Source organism: Salvelinus namaycush, unplaced genomic scaffold (assembly GCF_016432855.1).
Source record: "Salvelinus namaycush isolate Seneca unplaced genomic scaffold, SaNama_1.0 Scaffold424, whole genome shotgun sequence".
Taxonomy (NCBI): Eukaryota; Metazoa; Chordata; class Actinopteri; order Salmoniformes; family Salmonidae; genus Salvelinus; species Salvelinus namaycush.
In genome coordinates, this window is record NW_024061114.1 from 78,288 (window position 1) to 103,113 (window position 24,826).

Here is a 24,826-nt window from a genome sequence, read left to right on the forward strand (position 1 = left end):
TTTTCATAGCCGATCATTAAGAGTTGAAAACAGCAGGTCTGGGACAGGTGGCGGTTCCATAACCGCAGGCAGAACAGTTGAAACTGGAATAGCAGCAAGGCCAGGTGGACTGGGGACAGCAAGGAGTCATCATGCCCGGTAGTCCTGACGTATGGTCCTAGGGCTCAGGTTCTCCGAGAGAGAGAAAGAAAGAGAGAAGGAAAGAATTAGAGAGAGCCAAGATTTTCAAAATGTTCATAAATGACAAGCATGGTCAAATAATAATCAGGAATAAATGTCAGTTGGCTTTTCATAGCCGATCATTAAGAGTTGAAAACAGCAGGTCTGGGACAGGTAGGAATTCCGTAACCGCAGGCAGAACAGTTGAAACTGGAATAGCAGCAAGGCCAGGCGGACTGGGGACAGCAAGGAGTCATCATGCCCGGTAGTCCTGACGTATGGTCCTAGGGCTCAGGTTCTCAGAGAGAGAGAAAGAAAGAGAGAACGAGAGAATTAGAGAGAGCATACTTAAATTCACACAGGACACTGGATAAGACAGGAGAAGTACTCCAGGTATAACCAACTGACCCTAGCCCCCCGACACATAAACTACTGCAGCATAAATACTGGAGGCTGAGACAGGAGGGGTCAGGAGACACTGTGGCCCCATCCGAAGATACCCCCGGACAGGGCCAAACAGGAAGGATATAACCCCACCCACTTTGCCAAAGCACAGCCCCCGCACCACTAGAGGGATATTTTCAACCACCAACTTACAATCCTGAGACAAGGCCGAGTATAGCCCACAAAGATCTCCACCACAGCACAAACCAAGGGGGGGCGCCAACCCAGACAGGAAGATCACGTCAGTAACTCAACCCACTCAAGTGACGCACCCCTCCTAGGGACGGCATGAAAGAGCACCAGTAAGCCAGTGACTCAGCCCCTGTAATAGGGTTAGAGGCAGAGAATCCCAGTGGAGAGAGGGGAACCGGCCAGGCAGAGACAGCAAGGGCGGTTCGTTGCTCCAGAGCCTTTCCGTTCACCTTCACACTCCTGGGCCAGACTACACTCAATCATATGACCTACTGAAGAGATAAGTCTTCAGTAAAGATTTAAAGGTTGAGACCGAGTCTGCGTCTCTCACATGGGTAGGCAGACCGTTCCATAAAAATGGAGATCTATAGAAGAAAGCCCTGCCTCCCGCTGTTTGCTTAGAAATTCTAGGGACAATTAGGAGGCCTGCGTCTTGTGACCGTAGCGTACGTATAGGTATGTACGGCAGGACCAACTCGGAAAGATAGGTGGGAGCAAGCCCATGTAACGCTTTATAGGTTAACAGTAAAACCTTGAAATCAGCCCTTGCCTTAACAGGAAGCCAGTGTAGGGAAGCTAGCACTGGAGTAATATGATCAAATTTCTTGGTTCTAGTCAGGATTCTAGCAGCCGTATTTAGCACTAACTGAAGTTTATTTAGTGCTTTATCCGGGTAGCCGGAAAGTAGAGCATTGCAGTAGTCTAACCTAGAAGTAACAAATGCATGGATTCATTTTTCTGCATCATTTTTGGACAGAAAATTTCTGATTTTTGCAATGTTACGTAGATGGAAAAAAGCTGTCCTTGAAACAGTCTTGATATGTTCGTCAAAAGAGAGATCAGGGTCAAGAGTAACGCCGAGGTCCTTCACAGTTTTATTTGAGACGACTTTACAACCATCAAGATTAATTGTCAGATTTAACAGAAGATCTCTTTGTTTCTTGGGACCTAGAACAAGCATCTCTGTTTTGTCCGAGTTTAAAAGTAGAAAGTTTTCAGCCATCCACTTCTTTATGTCTGAAACACAGGCTTCTAGCGAGGGCAATTTTGGGGCTTCACCATGTTTCATTGAAATGTACAGCTGTGTGTCATCCGCATAGCAGTGAAAGTTAACATTATGTTTTCGAATAACATCCCCAAGAGGTAAAATATATAGTGAAAACAATAGTGGTCCTAAAACGGAACCTTGAGGAACACCGAAATGTACATACAAACACCATGATCACTTGCTCATTGTATAATTCCGTCTTGCATCTCCGCACTCTCCTCCTCTCACCTTTTCCCTTTACTTGTGGACATGAGCTTTCCAAACCTTCATATTATAACCTCAGACCGCTACACACAGCCTACATTGTTGTCACCATAGCTAACATCATAGTCAACATAGCTACTAGAACTAACGCATTAGTAAACCCACTTAAATCATGCAGTATGGTGTATAGTCAGCAAACAGTTGAACAGTTACACCAGCGGGCCCCAGTGGCAATACATTTATTAAACCAAAAACTTACCTTGACTTGGAAGAGTTTCAGTGTTGGAAAGCCAACATAGCACCCCTCTCTGTTTGAGCCGTGTGTTTGAGTAGGCTAAACTAGCTAGCTCCATTCGCTAGCTAAGTCAAACTGAAAACAACTAAAATCTACATACAATACCCATAGTGACAAAGCAAAAACCGGTGTTTAGAAATTTGGGCAAAAAAAACCTACTGAAATATCACATTTACATAAGTATTCAGACCATTTGCTCAGTACTTTGTTGAAGCACCTTTGGCAGCGATTACAGTATCAAGTCTTCTTGGGTATGAAGCTACAAGCTTGGCACTTTTTTATTTTTCTATAACCTATATTTAACTATTTAGGGAGTTCCTCCTATTCTTCTCTGCAGATCCTCTCAAGCTCTGTTAGGTTGGATGGGGAGCATTGCTGCACATCTATTTTCAGGTCTCTTCAGAGATGTTTGATTGGGTACAAGTCCGGGCTCTGGCTGGGCCACTCCGGGCTCTGGCTGGGCCACTCAAGGACATTCAGAGACTTGTCCCGAAGCCACTCCTGTGTTGTCTTGGCTGTATGCTTAGGGTCGCTGTCCTGTTGGAAGGTGAACCTTCGGCCAAGTCTGAGGTCCTGAGCCCTCTGGAGCAGGATTTCATCAAGGATCTCTCTGTACTTTGCTCCGTTCATCTTTGCCTGGATCCTGACCATCCTTATTTTAAGAAACTTCCAGAAGTGCAACCACCTCCACAGAGGGACTCGAGAGCTCTGTCAGAGTGACCATTGGGTTCTTCAAAGGCCCTTCTCTCCCAATTGCTCAGTTTTGCCGGGCGACCAGCTCTAGGAAGAGTATTGGTGGTTTCAAACTTCTTACATATAAGAATGATGGAGGCCACTTTGTTCTCGGGGACCTTCAATGCTGCACACATTTTTTGGTACCCTTTCCCAGATCTGTGCCTCAAAAAAATCCTGTCTCGGAGCTCTACGGATAATTCCTTCACTTCAAGGCTTGGCTTGTCAACTGTGAGACCTTATATAGACAGGTGTGTGTCTTTCCATCATGTCAAATCAATGGAATTTACCACAGGTGTTCTCCAATCAATGTAATTTACCACATGTGTTCTCCAATCAATGTATTTTACCACAGGTGGACTCCCATCAAGTTGATGAAACATCTCAAGGATGATCAATGGAAACAGGATACACCTGAGCTCAATTTCGAGTCTCATAGCAAAGGGTCCGAATACTTATGTAAAATAAGTTATTTAAAAAAATATATATACATTTGCAAAAATGTCTAAACATCAGTTTTCACTTTGTCTTTATGGGATATTGTGTGTAGATTCCTGGAAACGTAATTTTATTTAATTCATTTTAGAATAAGGCTGTAACATAACAAAATGGGGAAAAAGTTAAAGGGTTTGAATATTTTCCGAAGGCAGTGTCATTACTGTGTAAATCTATGAAAGAGAGTGAGAACCATGAGCCTCATAGGTTTTGTATTAAAGTCAATGTACCCAGGGGAGGATGGAAACTAGCTGCCCTCTGGCTACACCATGTGCTGTTAAGGCTAATGTATTCCTCCATTGCAAAACAGTGTGTTTTAATCAATGATTTGGTGACGTGAATGTATTTAGTTTAGTTTTATCTAAAAAGGATCACTTTTTTATGTTTCACTATTTTTATGGTCCTCCCCTTCCTCCTCTGAGGAGCCTCCACTGGCACATATCTACCTCAATTGCCTCGTAACCCTGCACATCGAATCAATACTGCTACCCAGTGTATACAGCCCCGTTATCGTTACTCATTGTGTATTTATTATGTTTCTATTTTCTATTAGTTCTATATATTCTCTCTGCGTTGTTGGCAAAGGCCTGTAAGTAAGCAGCTCACTTGTAGTCTACACCTGTTGTTTGGAGCACCTGTTCTTCTGACTGTCTGAGGGCTATCTAATTCCTGGGAGGGAGCGAGAGGGCATCTGCATTGCTTGCATGTTGGTGTTTTAGGCTGGGTTTTTGTATATGCACCTTGTCACATCCGCTGATGTAAAAAGGCCTTTATTTGATTGATTGAGGAAAGGAGACCGATTTAATTATAATTTATGTTTTAGCGCGATATTCCACATGCCTGTATTGCAAGAATATTTTTCTTTTTTCTTTTGAGTGCTTGTTCTTCCGTTGTCTTTTTGCCCTTGTCTCCTTCACTCCTTCCTTCCCATTGACACACACACACATCAAGCCCCTGCCACTCACAACAACAACGATGAGAGATTGCTTCTTCCTCTCTGATAAGCGGTTTCAACTCACTATTTGCATTTAAGGTTTGGTCCAACAGAATTGGTCATATTGATGCCGAAACATATGGAGCCATTATGTTACTGTGATAGAGAAGATGATCTTTCCATCTACACCCTTTTTCTGTCTTAACAACTCAATTTGCGCACAGAGCAGGCACTACTGAAACGGGAGTACCCATCTGTGTTTTATAAATGTGCAATAAGCATAAAACCAACTGTTCTACCTTGTTAACTAGCAAATAGTTCCAGGTTGGTTAAACTTCAAATATAAAGATTAGCTGGTTATGAGACCTGTGTTTAATTTTCTGTAATTTCTGCTACAAGAAATGAGTCATTATGAGTGAATGTGCATTATGCATGGTTCTGGTTAAATTTGGAACCAAAGGGTCATTTTCATAGACACACTTGAAAGTCAGATCAGTGATTACTACAAATAAGCAGGTTAAACCATTTTGATAAAATAATGCCATTATTAGTGGGTCTGATCGTTGTGGAAGGTTTATATTTAGCCTAGATATCATTTTACAAGCCCTGAATTCATTAGATTATTGCTGACTGTTTGAAATGCAGTGTATTGACCTTTAATTATACAACAAAGCTTATTTAGAGAAAAAAAAAAATCTTCAAAAATCTAAATATATATTGTGAATCGCCCATAAGTAAAAAAAAAATAAAAAATAAATTGAGATATGATTTTTAGGCCAACTCGCCCAGCCCTAGGAGGGAGGGGAAGCCTGTAGTGGTTGTTTGTCAGTGTGTGTTGATACTGTTAGATTCATTCTTTCCTGTGTTGGTGGGCTGGGGTGTTTGTCTTGGCGTTAGTGCTGTTATTGTGGCCATAGCTGGGTTCTCTCCTCTCCCTGCTTCTCATAAATGTCCTGTAAACAGAGAGGAGAAAGTGGGGAAAGAAAACAGACAGTGAGTTTCTGGAGGGCTGTGGGAGTGTGTGGGTCTCATTGATGGGAGGGGGTGGATGGGTCACTGGTTGTCTTTGTACTGTTCTATCCTCCTTTTTAAAACATACTCGCAAACAAGGCAAAGGTTGATACTGACCTATCAAGGGCGTAGGTCAGCAGACTCTTTAGTATCAAATAAAATGTTGTTGATCACATACACATGGTGAGCAGATATTGCGAGTTTAGCAGAATGCTTGTGCTTCTAGTTCCGACAGTGCAGTAAAATCTAACAAGTAATCTAACAATTTCACAACAACTACTTAATACACACAAATCTACGTAAAGGGGTGGAATAAGAATATACATACACTACCTGTCAAAAGTTTTAGAACATCCACTCATTCAAGGGTTTTTCTTTATTTTTTATATTTTCTACATTGTAGAATAATAGTGAAGACATCAACACTATGAAATAACACATATGGAATCATGTAGTAACCAAAAAAGTGTTAAATTAATATATTATATTATAAATATTTTATATTTGAGATTCTTCAAATAGCCAACCTTTGCCTTGATGACAGCTTTGCGCACTCTTGGCATTCTCTAAACCAGTTTCATGAGTTAGTCACCTGGAATGCGTTTGAGACAATCAGTTGTGTTGTGACATGGTAGGGGGGTATACAGAAGATAGCCCTATTTGGTAAAAGACCAAGTCCATATTATGGCAAGAACAGCTCAAATAAGCAAAGAGAAATGACAGTCCATCATTACTTTAAGACATGAAGGTCAGTCAGTACGGAACATTTCAAGAACTTTGAAAGTTTCTTCAAGTGCAGTCGTAAAACCATCAAGCGCTATGATGAAATTACCTCTGCTGCAGAGGATAAGTTCATTAGAGTTACCAGGCTCAGAAATTGCAGCACAAATAAATGCTTCACAGAGTTTAAGTAACAGACACATCTCAACATCAACTGTTCAGCGGAGACTGTGTGAATCAGGCCTTCATGGTCAAATTGCTGCAAATTTGTCCTTTGGTCTGGAGTCCAAATTGGAGACTTTTGGTTCCAACCGCCGTGTCTTTGTGAGACGCGTTGTGAGTGAACGGATGATCTCCGCATGTGTATTCCCCATGGTAAAGCATGGAGGAGGAGGTGTTATTGTGTGGGGGTGCTTTACTGGTGAAATTGTCAGTGATTTATTTCGAATTCAAGGCACACTTAACCAGCATGGCTACCACAACATTCTGCAGTGATACGCCATCCCATCTGGTTTGGGCTTAGTGGGGCTATCATTTGTTTTTCAACAAGACAATGATCCAACACACTTTCAGGCTGTGTAAGGGCTATTTGACCAAGAAGGAGAGTGATGGAGTGCAGCATCAGATGACCTGGCCTCCACAATCCCCTTAGCTCATCGAAATTGAGATGGTTTGGGATGAGTCGGACTGCAGAGTGAAGGAAAAGCAGCCAATAAGTGCTCAGCATATGTGGGACCTCCTTGAAGACTGTTAGAAAAGCATTCCAGGTGAAGCCGGTTGAGAGAATGCCAAGAGTGTCCAAAGCTGTCATCAAGGCAAAGGGTGGCTATTTTGAAGAATATAAAATAATATTTCCATTTGTATAACACTTTTTTGGTTACTATATGATTCCATATGTGTTATTTTATAGTGTTTACAGTTGAAGTCGTAAGTTTACATACACCTTAGCCAAATACATTTAAACTCAGTTTTTCACAATTCCTGACATTTAATCCTAGTAAAAATTCCCTGTTTTAGGTCAGTTAGGATCACCACTTTATTTTAAGAATGTGAAACGTCAGAATAATAGTAGAGAGTGATTTATTTAAGCTTTTATTTCGTTCATCACATTCGCAGTGGGTCAGAAGTTTACGTACACTAACCTGACTCTGTTACACCAGCTCTGTCAGGAGGAATGGGCCAAAATTCACCCAACTTATTGTGGGAAGCTCGTGGAAGGCTATCCAAAACGTTTGACCGAAGGTAAACAATTTAAAGGCAATTGTTTATACTTGTGTGCTATTGCAAAAACAATTCTGAGGTCTTAGCTGATTGCTTGACATCATGGAAAAATCGAAATTTAATTGGCACTGAGTTTGAAGGTAGGCCTTGAAATACATCCACAGGTACACCTCCAATTGACTCAAATTATGTCAATTAGTCTATCAGAAGCTTCTAAAGCAATGACATCATTTTCTGGAATTTTCCAAGCTGTTTAAAGGCACAGTCAACTTTGTGTATGTAATCTTCTGACCCACTGGAATTGTGATACGGTGAATTATAAGTGAAATAATCTTTCTGTAAACAATTGTTGGAAAAATTACTTGTGTCCTGCCCAATGTAGATGTCCTAACCAACTTGCCAAAACTATAGTTTGTTAACAAGATAATTGTGAAGTGGTAGAAAAACTAGTTATACTAACTCCAACCTAAGTGTTTGTAAACTTCTGACTTCAACTGTATGTTTTCACAATTTTTCTACAATGTAGAATATAGTACAAATAAAGAAAAGCTCTTGAATGAGTAGGTGTTCTAAAACTTTTGACTGGTAGTGAATAAATATATGGATGAGCAATGACCGAGCAGCATAGCAAGATGTCTTAGATGGTATAAAATACAGTATATACATATGAAATGAGTAATGCAAGATATGTAAACATTATTAAAGTGTCATTATTAAAGTCACTAGTGATCCATTTATTAAAGTGGCCAGTGATTTCAAGTCTTTATGTAGGTAGCAGCCTCCTTGAGTTAGTGTTGTCTGTTTAACAGTCTGATGGTCTTGAGATAGAAGCTGTTTTTCAGTCTCTCGGTCACATCTTTGATGCACCTGTACTGACCTTGTCTTCTGGATGGTAGCGGGGTGAACAGGCAGTGTCTCAGGTGGTTGCTGTCCTTTTAGGCTTCCTGTGACATTGTGTGCTGTTGTCCTGGAGGGCAGGTAGATTGCCCCCGGTGATGGGTTGTGCAGACCGCAACACCCTCTGGAGAGCCTTGTGGTTGTGGGCGGTGCAGTTGTATCAGGTGGTGATACAGCCCGACATGATGTTCTCAATTGTGCATCTGTAAAAGTGTGTGAGGGTTTTAGGTGAAAAGCCAAATTTCTTCAGCCTCCTGAGGTTGAAGAGTCGCTGTTGCACGTTCTTCCCCACACTGTCGGTGTGAGTGGACCATTTCAGTTTGTCCGTGATCTGTACGCCGAGGGACTTAAAACTTTCCACATTCTCCACTGCTGTCCTGTTGATGTGGATAGGGGGGTGCTCCCTCTGCTGTCCAAGATCATCTCTTTTGTTTTGTTGATGATTAGTGAGAGGTTATTTTCCTGGCACCACACTCTGAGTGCCCTCACCTCCTTCCTGTAGGCTGTCTCGTCGTTGTTGGTAATCAAGCCCACTACTGTTGTGTCGTTTCCAAACTTGATGATTGAGTTGGAGGCGTGCAAGGGTTTACAGGGAGTACAGGAGGGGGCTGAGCATGGGGCCCCACAAGGGTGCAGTGTTGAGGATCAGCGAAGTGGAGATATTGTATCCTACCTTCACCACCTGGGAGCGGCCCGTCAGGAAGTCCAGGACCCAATTGCACAGGGTGGGGTTGAGACCCAGGTCCTCAAGCTTAATAATGAGCTTGGAGTCTACTGTGGTGTTGAATACTGAGCTGTAGTCAATGAACAGCATTCTTACATAGGCATTCCTCTTGTCAAGATGGGATAGGGCAGTGTGCAGTGTGATTGAGATTGCATTGTCTGTGGACCTATTTGGGCTGTATGCATTGAAGTGGGCCATGGGTGGCAGGTAAGGTGGAGGTGATATGATCCTTGACTAGTCTCTCAGTTACCTTTGCCTTCTTGGGTACAGGAACAATGGTGGTCATCTTGAAGCATGTGGGGACAGCAGACTGGGAAAGGGAGAGATTGAATTTGTCCGTAAACACACCAGCAAGCTGGTCTGCTCATGCTCTGAGGATGCGGCTAGGGATGCCGTCTGGGCCGGAAGCCTTGCGAGGGTTAACACATTTCAATGTCTTACTCTCGTCGGCCATGGAGAAGGAGAGCCCACAGTCCTTGGTAGCGGGCCGCGTCGGTGGCACTGTATTATCCTCAAAGCGGGCAAAGAAGATGTTTAGTTTGTCTGGAAACAAGACGTCGGTGCCCGTGATGTGGCTGGTTTTCTTTTTGTAATCCGTGATTGTCTGTAGACCCTGCCACATACGTCTCGTGTCTGAGCAGGTGAATTGCGACTCCACTTTGTCCCTATACCGACATTTCACTTGTCTGATTACCTTGCGGAGGGAATAACTACACTGTTTGTATTCAGCCATATTCCCAGTCATCTTTCCATGGTTAAATGCGGTGGTTCGCGCATTCAGTTTTGCGCAAATGCCGCCATCTGTACATGATTTCTGGTTAGGGTAGGTTTTAATAGTCACAGTGGGAACAACATCTCCAATGCACTTCCTTGTAAACTCATTCACCGAATCAGTGTGTAAATCAATATTATTCTCTGAGGCTGCCTGGAACATTTCCCAGTCCGCATGATCAAAACAATCTTGAAGTGTGGACTCCGATTGGTCAGACCAGCGTTCAATAGTTATTGTCACGGATACATCCTGTTTGAGTTTCTGCCTATAGGACGGGAGGAGCAAAATGGAGTCGTTGTCAGATTTGCAGAAGGAAGGGTGGGGGAGGGCCTGGTAAGCATTGCGGAATTTAGAGTAGCAGTGATCCAGTGTATTGCCCACACGAGTGCTACAATCAATATGCTGATAGAATTTAGGTAGCCTTGCTCTCAAATTTGCTTTGTTAAAATCCCCAGCTACAATAACTGCAGCTTCAGGCTATATGGTTTCCAGTTTGCATAGAGTCCAGTGTAGTTCCTTGAGGACCGTCGTGGTATCGGCTTGAGGGGGATATACACGGCTGTGACAATAACCGGCGATAATGTGGTATGTGTGCGCTTGTGTGCATGTGTGCCTGTGTTTGCGCTTGTATCTGTAGGTGGGCTTGCCCATTATCCATAATCAACTGCTTACTGTTCCTCCCTGCTTGCTGTCTCACGCACCTCTCATTGTTGTACAGTATATGGAGCTTTCACCACTGTGTTTGTATTAATTAGATGGATACAGGTCGAGTTGTCTGATCTTTGTCTGACTGGTTAGTGAGGACTAGGTTGGAGTGACACTATACACAAGGGAGACTGTGTGTGTCTGAGTGCAGAGAGAGAGAGACGCTATATCAGCCCAGTGTTCCTCGCTGATTACTGCCACCAGCAGAGAGAGAGAGAGAGGAGCTGTCAACCTGCCCAGCTAGCTAGATCTGAGATAATCATTTAACACTACACTCTGTCTCCCTTTCTCTCTCCCTCTCCTCCATCACTCTTTTGATCTATTTTTTACTCCTCCAGAGTCTTGCTATAGAGATACTGGTCCAGTCTAGCTGATCAATACAGGGCGATGAATTAATGCAAATCAAAGAATCATTCACTCAAAAAGTAAGATAAGCAATATAAATGTACAGATTTTTCAATCTTGGAGTGTTGGGTATATGGTAACCTGTGTGGACAGCTCACTGGAAGCCTGAGAGGACCCTATTCAAGAGAGAGGGCAAACTGTCTATACGCTATTCACTGTTGGCTACTGTCAACAGTGCCACAATCAATCCGCACTCATACACATGCACTTCAAAACACCAGTGACAGTCATCACTTGAAGATGCTGGCAACAGGTGAGCAGTAGGGAATGTCAGACCTGGCACACACATTGGATGACCAGAGGGGGAAAAAGGAAAAGTAAGAAAGAACTAAGTTGGCAGGCGTGTAACAGGAAGCTAGTCTCTGAGGGTGGCCCGCTTCACAAGAGCTAATTAACCCTGGGAAATAATTACCTCAATATGCAAATGCTGTTTAGATAATGCAAAGTGCTATTGGGCCAGGTCGTCAAATAGAGGAGGTGGGTGGGTGTTGGGGCCAGGTGTCGGGATTCTGTGCTCGGGTGATAAGGGGAAGACGCTACCTGGTTGTCATGACGATTAAGCCGGTGCTGTCCGATGCTAGCATTAAAAAAAATCTGAGCTACTGTATACTGTGGCATGCTGAAACTGAACCTCACAGAACACACAGCTAACGAAGAGGTAAAGAAAGGTAGCTAGCTATATTTGGTTATGAAAGGTTTGTACACAAATTACTTCAGATTAGCTAGAGCCACACAGAGCAGTCCTTCATACACAGCACCTAGCCATTTAAAGACCTTGATGCTCTTGTCTGTCTATTCAATTATTGTGGGGGCATTCGGCCGTTAGTGAGAACCACAAACCATATTTTTAACAGGGTCGTTAACTATTGAGTTTTCAGAGTATTCTAGATGTCGGCGTAAAACAAGAATTTAACATCCATATAGTGACCATTAGACTTAAAATGTGATGGTTTAACTAAGTTTACAGGTGCAACCGTTTTTATTAAATGTGTAATTTGTTTTCACTTGCCCATTTCTTACCATTAAGAACCAACGATGTGCTAACTTTTTGTAGCATTAATGACAATGCTAACTTATTTTTCAGCCGATGCGCAGACGAGTTGAACAACTTGGTTGCTCGGCTGAGGTTAATCAATTAACCTACACACTGAAGAAGGCTACAATGCCTAAACGTCTGTGTACAGTATCCCTGATGCAGTGAAAAAAAAATAATGAGTACGGAACCATTACACCTTTTGTTAATCAATAAATGCAAACATATATTTTGGTTAACTAGCTAGCTAACTAGCTAGCTAACTAGCTAGCTAACATTACCTAGCTAGTGTTAGATTGCTTGTCCAGAAGCTAGCTAACACCAGCCGTCTAAAAGCTAGCTAACAGTTAGCTAACAACCAGGCAAAGAATGGTAGCTAGCTATATTTGGTTATGGAATGTTTTTGCACAAATTATTTCAGCCGTTACCTAGCTAGCTAGCTAGAGCCAGACGACAACAGCTGACCTCGACACATATGCTAGCTAAAGTTAGTCACATCCAAATGCCAATCCTATGTTTGTCTACACAACATAACTAGTTAGCTAGCTACATCAAAAACAACACCAAACGTTGGGTTTATTGTCCCTCTGCTACCATGCAATGGGCTTTTGCAACAATAGCTAGCTAGCTACTTACTCCATAGTCCAAACTATGGTAAGAGCTAGCCACATTTCACTGTCAGACAGGACACAACACAAACTGTAGCTGAGAAAGTATAAAAGCAAAGCTTGCTTTCATATAATTAACCCTCCTGTTGTGTTTGTTTCATGTTAATTTATTCTGTGTTCCCGATCCAAAATGACCGCCCCATTATAGCTGATTATAAATCCATAATAATACATAAATTATCACCTAATGTTGTGTTAGATATTTTTATCAACTTAAGTTCTTGTGAACATTACAAGTTTTGAACTTCTATTTGCTATTGACCTGAGCTCATACAACTCGTTTTTGAGGAAACAAAGCATAATGTATGGATTATTTTGACTAAACAAATGCTCAGATGAAACATATTGTGCTATTTATCACAGACTACTTTGTGTCAAAGTTTAACTTGGCCAAAAGCCAGTAAAAATGCAGAGCGCCAAATTCAAATATATTACTATAAAAATCAAACTTTCGTGAAATCACACATGAAAGACACCAAATTAAAGCTACACTTGTTGTGAATCCAGCCAACATGTCTGATTTCAAAAAGGATTTACGGCGAAAGCACACCAAACGATTATGTTAGGTCAGTACATAGCCACAGAAAAACACAGCCATTTTTCCAGCCAAAGAGAGGAGTAACAAAAATCAGAAATAGATATAAAATTAATCACTAACCTTTGATGATCTTCATCAGATGACACTGATAGGACTTCATGTTACACAATACATGTATGTATTTTGTTCGGTAAAGTTCATATTTATATCCAAAAATCTGAGTTTAGGCGGGACGCTACTGTCTCACTTGGCAAAAAGCCAGAGAAAATACAGAGCGCCAAATTCAAATTAATTACTATGAAAATTACTATAAAAATCAAACTTTCATTAAATCACACATGAAAGATACCAAATTAAAGCTACACTGGTTGTGAATCCAGCCAACATGTCAGAATTCAAATAGGCTTTCGGCGAAAGCAAACGATGCTATTATCTGAGGATAGCACAATAGTAAACAAAGGTAGAGAAGCATATTTCAACCCTGCAGGCGCGACACAAAACGCAGAAATAAAAATATAAATCATGCCTTACCTTTGATGAGCTTCTGTTGTTGGCACTCCAATATGTCCCATAAACACCACAAATGGTATTTTTGTTCGATTAATTCCGTCGATATATATCCAAAATGTCCATTTATTTGGCGCGTTTGATCCAGAAAATGGGCGTGCGTGCGTGCGGGCGGGCGCTCAAACACACATGCATGTGGGGGTCTGGGAGAGGAAGTGTGTCCATCTGATGAATGGGCATGTGACTGAACTCAATTTTATACACTAATTGTAGTCTCACCCATTCATTTCTAATGACCGGGAACACTACAGGTGTACAAAAGTTAAATAAAATCCCCTAAATGTATTTTGTGTGTTCAGATGCCCTATGTGTACAATGTCATGGAACCTTATGACAATCAGATTAAATTAACAACATTTTTTCAGAGAGAACTTGTACATCGGTCTAATTCGACCGGAACACAGCAGGAGGGCTAAAAAAAGTTTGAAATGGTAGTGTAATGGGATTAGTGTAGTGTGTGACGAATCCAATACTTTAACTTGTATGCAGTATAAATCACATTGTTGTGGGAGAACCTCCTCTAAGAATATGAATTAGGCTGTTTGAGATGTTTTGCATCCTAGTCAACCTGCGTACACATTGTTTGAAGTACAGTAGACCAACATAGCTACTGTAGTAGGTCAAAGCTGTGTTCTGGAAATCCTTGGTTGAGTAGGCATCGCGGTGCCCATGTAAATGTTCTTAATGTTTAGCTTCAAACCAATGTCTACTTCTCAATTACATTTAATACATTTTTTAAGTCTATTATATTTGACTCAACTCGACTCTGTTCCTTCATTGCCACTGAATAGGCTATTACACAAATAAAATATGTTTTAGATATGAGGGATATTAAGGTCATGTGTGTAAGTCCTGATGACCACCTATCAAGCCTCAGTAGGGAAGGTCATGTGAAGAGAGAGAGAACAGGAGGTGTAGTTTGAGGAGTGAGGGAGGGAGGGATTATGAAACAGAGCCCTTGTAGATGAATGGTGACTCAGCGAAGGAGAGGAGGACTTCAAAGGACTTGTTGTCACAGGCCTTCAGACAGCTGACTCTGCCCCCACCCCAACACACACACGCCCCTCCCCCCATGGTGATCAGGGTGGGGAAGGGCGCAGTGTTACCCACCGTTGCATCACCCTCCGTAGAGTCTGGCTCTGAACACAACCACCCTCCCTCCTTATATAGTTACAACAGCAAACATAAACAAGCCAAGAGTTTATACTTAAATCCTAACTGGTTTATCTAGCAGATTAATAAGAATGTCTAACGCCATGTTCAGGAATGGCCTTTTTCCCTTTATTCAGATTACAACCTTTCACTTTTGGTTATCTGAAAATTCCAAAATATCGCTATTTTTTAAAAAGCCGTGTAAAGTTGGTTGCAATTTCAGTTTAGTCCACCAGAAAAGACAGAACACATAATACAACAAATATTATGGTTGAACGCAAATGTACTATTTGATAAAACATACTTTTTTGGTGGGAAAACAAAATAAAAAACGGTATAATATTTGTAAATGATATCATAAATAGGACTGGTGGAGTTATGTCACACATGCAGCTAACAAAAATATATGGAAACGTCTGCTCTACACAAAATTACAACCAACTAATTGCAGAATTACCGCAAAAAGGCAAGTGGAAAGGGGAGCAAGTAAGGAACTTCTCTGTCGGCCGTGCTTTAAAAAACTAAATTGGTTAAACAAAATAAAAAGTTGACTACTTTCATTTAAGGACCAAAACATTTTGCCATATAGATTGCAAAGTAGTTGGGAAGAGATTTTCGATGTATGCATTCCATGGTACATGGTTTATGAACTGTTACACAAAACGACACCAGATTCAAAACATAGAGTTTTTGTATTTAAATTATTATCCAAAATTCTTGCAACCAATAGAATGTTTTATGCAGTACCAGTCAAAAGTTTGGACACACCTACTCATTCAAGCGGGGTTCTTTATAATTGTACAATAATAGTGAAGACATCAAAACTATGAAATAATACATGTGGAATCATCTAGTAACCAAAAAAGTGTTAACTTCTTATGGCTGCAGCCCGACGTCGGTACACTTATGACAACAGCCAGCTCAAAGTGCAGGGCGCGAAATTCAAAATATATATTTTTTTAAATATTTAACTTTCACACATTAACAAGTCCAATACAGCATATGAAAGGTACACATCTTGTGAATCCAGCCAACATGTCCGATTTTTAAAATGTTTTACAGGGAAGACACAATATGTAAATCTATTAGCTAACCACGTTAGCAAAAGACACCACTTTTTTTACTCCAACAGTTTTTTACTCCATCAGTAGCTATCACAAATTCGACCAAATAAAGATATAAATAGCCACTAACCAAGAAACAACTTCATCAGATGACAGTCTGATAACATATTTATTGTATAGCATATGTTTTGTTAGAAAAATTTGCATATTTCAGGTATAAATCATAGTTTACATTGCAGCTACAATCAGAAATTGCACCGAAAGCAGCCATAATATTTACAGACACCAACGTCAAATACCTAATTACTCATCATAAAACATTTCTGAAAAATACATAGTGTACAGCAATTGAAAGACAGGCATCTTGTGATTCCAGACAATATTTCCGATTTATCAAGTGTTTTACAGCGAAAACACAATAGAGCGTTATATTAGCGTACCACAATAGCCAAAAACACAAGCAATTTCCCATTAGCAAAAGTTAGCGATCGTAACAAACCAGTAAAAGATATATAATTTTTGACTAACCTTGATTTTCTTCATCAGATGACAGTCCTATAACATCAGGTTATACATACACTTATGTTTTGTTCGAAAATGTGCATATTTAGAGCTGAAATCAGTGGTTACACATTGTGCTAACGTAGCATCTTTTTCCCACAACGTCTAAACAGCAATGATATTTTTCTGACACGTTTTCTGACACACATATTCTGACCAAATAGCTATTCATAAACATAAGTAAAAAATACATGTTGTATAGGAAATGATAGATCCATTAGTTCTTAATGAAATCGCAGTGTTAGAATTCTAAAAAATAACTTCATTACGACATCCAGCTTCGGTATAGCTGAGTACCCCAAAGTTGGGCGCCCATGACTAATTCACATGCACGACAGATATATGAATTAGCATCATAAAATGTTTCTTACTTTTGGTGATCTTCCGTCAGAATGTTGGACAAGGTGTCCTTTGTCAAGAACAGTCGTTGTTTGGATTCAGAACGTTCATTTTCCCTCTCGATTTAGCACGCACACTTGCCAAGTGGCACAAAGCTCTCCAAGTCAACAAACGGAAGAGAACGGAACACGGCAAAACTCCCGAAAAATTTTCAATAATCTGATGAAACTATATTGAAAAAACATACTTTACGATGATATGGTCACATGTATCAAATAAAATCATAGCCGGAGATATTAGTCGTCCATAACGACAGCTAAACAGAAGGCAAATCCATGTCCCTTTCGCGCGCTCCAGAAAACAGAAAATGGACGGTCACGTCATACAAAGAGCTGTTATTCCACCTCAGACCAAGATAAACACAACATTTCTTCTCTCACCGCCTCTTGACACCCAGGGGAAGGTGTATGAAGTGCACGTAGACTCTTACGTATCATGCCCATGTATAGGCAGGGAGTAGAAGAGAGCCTCGGTTTCAGACATTCCACTTCCTGGTCAGGAAGTGTGCTGCAGAATGACTTCTGTTTCACTCAGAGAAATAATTCAAACGGTTTTAGAAACTAGAGAGTGTTTTCTATCCAATAGTAATAATAATATGCATATTGTACGAGCAAGAATTGAGTACGAGGCCGTTTGAAATGGGCACATTTTATCTGGCTACTCAATACGCCCCCTGCAGCCCAAACAGGTTAAACAAATCAAAATATATTTTGTATTTGAGATGCTTCAAAGTAGCCACCCTTTGCCTTGATGACAGCTTTGCACAGTCTTGGCATTCTCTCAACCAGCTTCATAATTCTGTGTAGAGCCACAAATGAGTAGTCGTGTCCAAACTTTTGAATGGTACTGTATATAAAAAATTTAAAAACGGAAATGATTCCAATCGTTTTTTCACCATACATTTTTGCGTAGGGGATTTTAGTTAAAAAAATAAAAAACAAGCCATGAGGTTTATTTACTGTACCGCCACACACATGCACATGCACACGCACACGCACGCACACATACACACACGTGATCGCTCCAGCACAATAACAACAGCCTATCAACAACTATATTGAAAAGTATTTTGTCTGTTTTCAATACTCAATGCTTGGGTGTGAGTGGGTGTAAGCTGTGTCTTCAGTGAAATAGCACAGCATTTTCCCCTGACCTTTATGAAACAAACAGCCATTGCCTCAGATAAGCCACTAAATCCGTCAGTCACAGCACAGTGTAAAACAACCGCCCCAGACATTTAGGCTAAGTGCGCATGAAGCTTTGTTACCATTTACCCCCTCTGTCAGCTAACCAGACTGTTTTTGCTCTCAAATGTCTTTGGAGTGGTTTCACCAAATGACAGAAAGGGTATTTATTTGCCTGCTGAAGATGGAGCACGGCACAAACACTTGCACTTAGTGATGCTCCGTTAGAACACAACCCACGTGTGTGGACTTTATGGTCAGATGTGTTGAATCTCATCTGATTTGTGCGAGTGCGTGTGTGTGATTTGATTCACCATTGTTCATGCATATACTTTGTGTGTGTTGGCGTTTGGTTTAAAATACGCCTACCTAAGGGGGGTTTGGCGCCATGCAGGAGCTCCATCGATCCTGCAGCAAGGTACAAATTAAGATTTAAACGTTACGTCACATAGCCTATTGAGTTTTACATTTAGGACATTTGCAATATGCAAGACCTATTGATCCAGTGAGCACTCAGTATTTCTAAAAATCACCCTCTGCCATCAGCAGTTTCATTTTTTCACTGTCCCTGGAATATATAGGCCTTCATGCTTACTGTGGCAGAACCATTTCTGTTAGTTTCACTCTCCCTTTCTCTCTTTATGTCTCTCATATTTAGTTTCTCTATACAACAGGTGGGTCTAATCCTAGATGCTGATTGGTTAAAGCTACCTTCCAGCCGGTGTCTTTTCGACAAGGTGCCACCGGCTAAATCTTTGACATTAAAATGCCTATTTACTCTGTTCCATTTGACTGCGCAATCCACTGTCCTATCAGCCCAGCCAGGTATTTTATAAAGTAGATCTACACTGTAAAAAGCATTGAGACATTATTTCACATTTCTTTTAGACTGTTTAGTTTTCAACAGCGGAGATTTGTGTAAACCTTGCTGTCTGTCTCTCTGACATTTGCAACATTGTTTCAATATTCAAATTCTATCTCCAGCTGTCCCATATTAATGAACGTTTCGGGACGAGACAGACAGGCAGGCAGCGTTTCTCAGCCAGTCGAAATCACGAATCAGCTGGCATCATTTTTATGGATATATACTAAGAAAATTAATTTGAAAAAGGTCAAATGAAACGCAGCTAATTTGCAGTTTTTCCAGCTTCAGTTTGAAGTGATTGTGTGAGTTGTGTTGTTGGCTAGCTCCTCTGAACAACAGTGTCCTGACGAGAGAGCACATTATTTACGCCAGGCGAAATCGTGCCTCATTAGCTCGTTGTTATGGATGTATCTAAATAAATGTCACTAGACAACAGCTTAAGCAAATGCAGCTACTTTGCTCTTATTCTGGCTGCGCTTCTTGACGTTACTGCAATTTAGCCGTAGTTGGCTAGCTAGCAAGCAACGCATAAGAACGCTGCCAGCCAGGATGTCAATAAAACATTTAGAACGAACAACTGGGTCGCATCAATAGATACAGAACAAAAGACTGAATGACTGGGTTGCGTCTCTGACAACCCTAGATTTGTGTCGTGACTATATGAAATAGTATGAATGAATTAATAAAAATGTTTTTAATGAAAATATGTCAATCATTATTTGCAGATGTTGGTAAACCGTTGTATGAAAGTGATAATGCCCTCGAAGCCAGTCTTTGGAGGACTTCGTCTCTGGCCTAACAACACCCGTGCCAATATATCCTCCAAACACCTGCTTCTCTGGCATTATCACTTAATTAAATCAGTCTTTAAATCCATCTGTCTATTTTTGTCTGCCTCTGATTTCTCACCCCTTCTTCAATCTTCCTCTCTCTGTTTCTCCTGTGTATTTTCTGTTTGTTTTGGCGCTGTAACGTGAAGTCCTTGTGTTACAGGAAAACGGCTCCCCCGAGGAACACTTGCTGTACGTGTGGGACCACTTTGTGTCCAACGCCGCCGCCAGAAATGTCTTCATTGTGGCGCACAGCTACGGAGGCTTGTCATTGGTGGAGCTGGTGAGTGGTTGTTTTCCTCCTCTGGTCTTGTCTCTCCCGCATCGCCCCTCTAGCCAACCACCTCTGGGACAGTCAGCCAGTGTGATACAGTGTGAAACGTGGAGGAATTATTACAAATAAATAATGTTTGGTTTCTTCGATAAAGTGCTGCTGGCTGTTAACCAGCCAGTTCATCCCTGTTCTAGAGCACAATCCTCTTCCTCTCCTCCGCACATCAACACAGAGAGAGGGGGAGAGAAAGAAAAAGGGCTCTATTAAACCATGCTGCAGAGGGAAGATGTGGAACATGTAGTTGGAAGAGGAGTGGAGTGAGGAGAAAGGGAAGGGGAGAGGGTTGAATATACTATAACTTCCAGGAAAAATAGATTTTTATTGCTTCTCAGGGTACACTACTGAAGCGATGTCTCTCCTATTGAGAGTCTATAATAAAGTCTAGCCTATTTCTGTAGTGTTGAGGGTCTATATATCAATCAGTGTTGGGTCTCTCAGTGTTCAGTATTGGCAGCCTGCAGGCTCTGTGTCTGCTGTGTTACTTAAGACTAAGCTGCAGTGCTCAGGTAGCAGGTGCTAGGCTAGGTGCGCTAGGCTCACACAGCTCTCTCTCTCACTCTCTGCAGTGCTTAGGTAGCTAGGCTCACACATCTCTCTCTGTCTCTCTCTCTCTCTCTCTCTGCAGTGCTTAGATAGCTAGGCTAGGTGCTAGGCTGGGTGCGCTAGGCTCACACAGCTCTCTCTCTCTCTCTGCAGTGCTTAGATAGCTAGGCTAGGTGCTAGGCTGGGTGCTCTAGGCTCACACAGCTCGCTCTCTCTCTCTCTCTCTCTCTCTGCAGTGCTTAGATAGCTAGGCTAGGTGCTAGGCTGGGTGCGCTAGGCTCACACAGCTCTCTCTGTCTCTCTCTCTCTCTCTCTCTCTGCAGTGCTTAGATAGCTAGGCTATGTGCTAGGCTGGGTGTGCTAGGCTCACACAGCTCTCTCTGTCTCTCTCTCTCTCTCTCTCTCTCTGCAGTGCTTAGATAGCTAGGCTAGGTGCTAGGCTGGGTGCGCTAGGCTCACACAGCTCGCTCTGTCTCTCTCTCTTTCTCTGCCGTGCTTAGATAGCTAGGCTAGGTGCTAGGCTGGGTGCGCTAGGCTCACACAGCTCTCTCTGTCTCTCTCTCTCTCTCTCTCTCTGCAGTGCTTAGATAGCTAGGCTAGGTGCTAGGCTGGGTGCGCTAGGCTCACACAGCTCTCTCTGTCTCTCTCTCTCTCTCTGCAGTGCTTAGATAGCTAGGCTAGGTGCTAGGCTGGGTGCGCTAGGCTCACACAGCTCTCTCTGTCTCTCTCTCTTTCTCTGCAGTGCTTAGATAGCTAGGCTATGTGCTAGGCTGGGTGCGCTAGGCTCACACAGCTCTCTCTGTCTCTCTGCTCTGACAGCTTGTGCAGGAGCCTGGTGGTGATGGTGGTTCTTTGATCTGTTGGATTTACTGGTAGACTCTCCATGAACCCACACTATTTAAAGCATCTCTCTGCTTTTCTTTTGAAGAAGGTTGTGGGTGGTGTGGGGTGGGCACTTGTCCCACTGCTAATTCCAGGAATATCTCATTTTTTTCTCCTGTAACCTGCTATTTTTTTATTATTTTTTTATTTTGTCATTTTAATTTGCCTGCTAAATATTCATGTGGTGTTTTGTCCGTGACAGCCATTCTCTCCTGGGCTCTGTGTGCCGAGGATTCTGCTTTGGTCTCTCTCTCATCACTCTTTCTTTCTTTCTTTCTTTCTTTCTTTCTTTCTTTCTTTCTTTCTTTCTTTCTTTCTTTCTTTCTCTCACTCTTTCTTTCTCTCTTTCCCTCTTTCTCTCTCTCTCTCTTTGTCTCTCTCCTCTGTCTCTCTCTCTCTCCCTCATGTGGTGTTCTTGTTATGTGAGTTAGATCCTGTATGTAACCATACTACAGATATATAGGACTTCATCTCAGAGGAAGAAGAGGATCTGTGTTTGTGTGTGTGTGTGTGGTGTTGCAAGCGTGTCTGTGCGTGAGAGCATTTGAGAGTGTATTTGAATGTATCATTGTTCCCTGTCCCCTGGGTCTCTACCGTGTGCCATGTGTCTGTGGCCTGTGACAGTGTCATAACTCCCTCACCCAAACCCTCACCCTCTATCCATGGTGCTGGGGGGCTCAGCCATCCCACCAAGACCCCCAGGCCTGGCAGCCCTCCCTCAGCCCCCCAAGCTACCCCCTGACAGCCCCACTCCACCTGCACTGACATGGGCTGGGGAGTACAGCCGTAGCCCCCTCCAGCTCCTCACGAGGATCCAGCTTCATGGGAAGCAATGGTCAGGTTTCTCTTCCTCCATTTCCAATGTAGGAGCCTTGTGGCTTTCATGGGCCAGTGGTGCTGGGCCACAATACAGTAAAAGTACTAAGCCACAATTTTACTTCACAAATGCACTTTAATGTGTGGAAACGTGCACACACAACACACATGGACATGGGCACAAACACGTGCACACACACATACAGTGCCTTCACGAAAGTATTCAGACCCCTTGACCTTTTCCAAATTTTGTTCCGTTACAACCGCAATCTAAAATGGATTAAAAAAAAAATTATCCTCAGCCATCAACACACAATACCCCATAATGACAAAGCCAAAACCGAGTATTCAGACCCTTTGCTATGAGGCTTGAAATTGAGCTCAGGTGCATCCTGTTTCCATTGATCATCCTTGAGATGTTTCTACAACTTTATTGGTTTACATGTGGTAAATTCAGTTGATTGGACATGATTTGGAAAGGCACATTCCTGTCTGTATAAGGTCCCACAGTTGACAATGCATGTCAGAGCAAAAACCAAGCCATGAGTTCGATGGAATTGTCCGTAGAGATCCGAGACATGATTGTGTCAAGACACAGATCTGGGGAAGGGTACCAAAAATTCCTGCAAACTGAGCAATCGGGGGAGAAGGGCCTTGGTCAGGGAGGTGACCAAGTACTCGATGGACGCTCTGACAGAGCTCTAGAGTTCCTCTGTGGAGACAGAAGAACCTTCCAGAAGGACAACCATCTCTGTAGCACACTACCAAACAGGCCTTTATGGTAGAGTGGCCAGAAGGAATCCACTGCTCAGTAAAAGGCACATTACAGCACGCTTGGAGTTTGCCAAAGGGCACTTAAAGACTCTCAGACCATGAGAAACAAGATTCTCTGGTCTGATGAAACCAAGATTAAACTATTTGGCCTGAATGCCAAGTGTCACGTCTGGAGGAAACCTGGCACCATCCCTACGGTGCAGCATGGTGGTGGCAACATCATGCTGTGGAGATGTTTATCAGCGGCAGGGACTGGGAGACTAGTCAGGATCCAGGCCAAGTTTAACTAAGCAAAGTGCAGAGAAGATCCTTGATGAAAACCTGCTCCAGAGCGCTCAGGACCTCAGAATGGGGCGATGGTTCACCTTCCAACAGGACAACAACCCTAAGCACACAGCCAAGACAACGCAGGAGTGGCTTCGGGAGGAGTCTCTGAAGGTCCTTGAGTGGCCCAGCCAGAGTCTGGACTTGAACCCGATCGAACATCTCTTGAGAGACCTGAAAATAGCTGTGCAGCAACGCTCCCCATCCAAACTGACAGAGCTTGAGAGGATGTGCAGAGAAGAATGTGAGAAACTCCCCAAATACAGGTGTGCCAATGCTTGTTGTCATACCTAAGACGACTCGAGGTTGTAATCACTGCTTCAGGTGCTTCAACAAAGTACTGAGTAAAGGGTCTGAATACTTATGTAAATGTGATATTTCAGTTTTTCAACAAAAAAAAAGACAAATTAGTAAATAAATCTAAAAAACAGTTTTTGCTTTGTCATTTTGGGGTATTGTGTGTAGATTGATGAGGAAAAAACTATATTTAATCAGTTTTAGAATAAGACTGTAATCTAACAAAATGTACAAAAAGTCAAGGGGACTGAATACTTTCCGAAGGCACGCATACACATACATACATACATGCATACTACACAGATACATTCATCCACCTAATTGAGAAGAAAGTGGTCTGGGGGAGGCTAGGAGGAGGCTAGGGGGAGGGGGGGTGTGAGCCTTGTGGGAGGCTAGATGGAGGGGGGGGGGGGGGGTAAGCCTTGTGGGAGTCTAGAGGGAGGGGGGGGTGAGCCTTGTGGGAGGCTAGAGGGAGGGGGGGGTGAGCCTTGTGGGAAGCTAGAGGGAGGGGGGTGTGAGCCTTCTGGGAGGCTAGAGGGAGGGGGGGTGTGAGCCTTGTGGGAGGCTAGAGGGAGGGGGGTGTGAGCCTTGTGGGAAGCTAGGGGGGGGGGGGGTGAGCCTTCTGGGAGGCTAGAGGGAGGGGGGGTGTGAGCCTTGTGGGAGCCTTGTGGGAGGCTAGAGGGAGGGGGGGGGGGGGTGAGCCTTGTGGGAGGCTAGAGGGAGGGGGGGTGTGAGCCTTGTGGGAGGCTAGAGGGAGGGGGGTGGGAGGCTAGAGGGAGGGGGGGTGTGAGCCTTGTGGGAGCCTTGTGGGAGGCTAGAGGGAGCGGGGGGGTGAGCCTTGTGGGAGGCTAGAGGGAGGGGGGGTGTGAGCCTTATGGGAGACTAGAGGGAGGGGGGGTGAGCCTTGTGGGAGGCTAGAGGGAGGGGGGTGTGAGCCTTGTGGAGGCTAGAGGGAGGGGGGATCTGAGCCTTGCGGGATGAACCGTTTGACACGCTAGCAGACCTCTAGAAAACAAGCTGTCTCGGGGTTAATTATT

At 42.8% G+C, this 24,826-nt stretch overlaps 1 protein-coding gene across 1 annotated transcript in view; it reads left to right on the forward strand.

The window, feature by feature from the left end:
* The window catches only part of LOC120041250 (cotranscriptional regulator FAM172A homolog), a gene marked incomplete at its 5' end in the record, with an annotated part of 104,074 nt that overhangs the window by 18,073 nt on the left and 61,175 nt on the right, over window positions 1–24,826 (forward strand). The window contains one exon of the mRNA XM_038986187.1: window positions 19,983–20,102. Coding sequence (XP_038842115.1) covers window positions 19,983–20,102 — 120 coding nt within the window. The remainder of the gene's footprint in view (window positions 1–19,982; window positions 20,103–24,826) is intronic.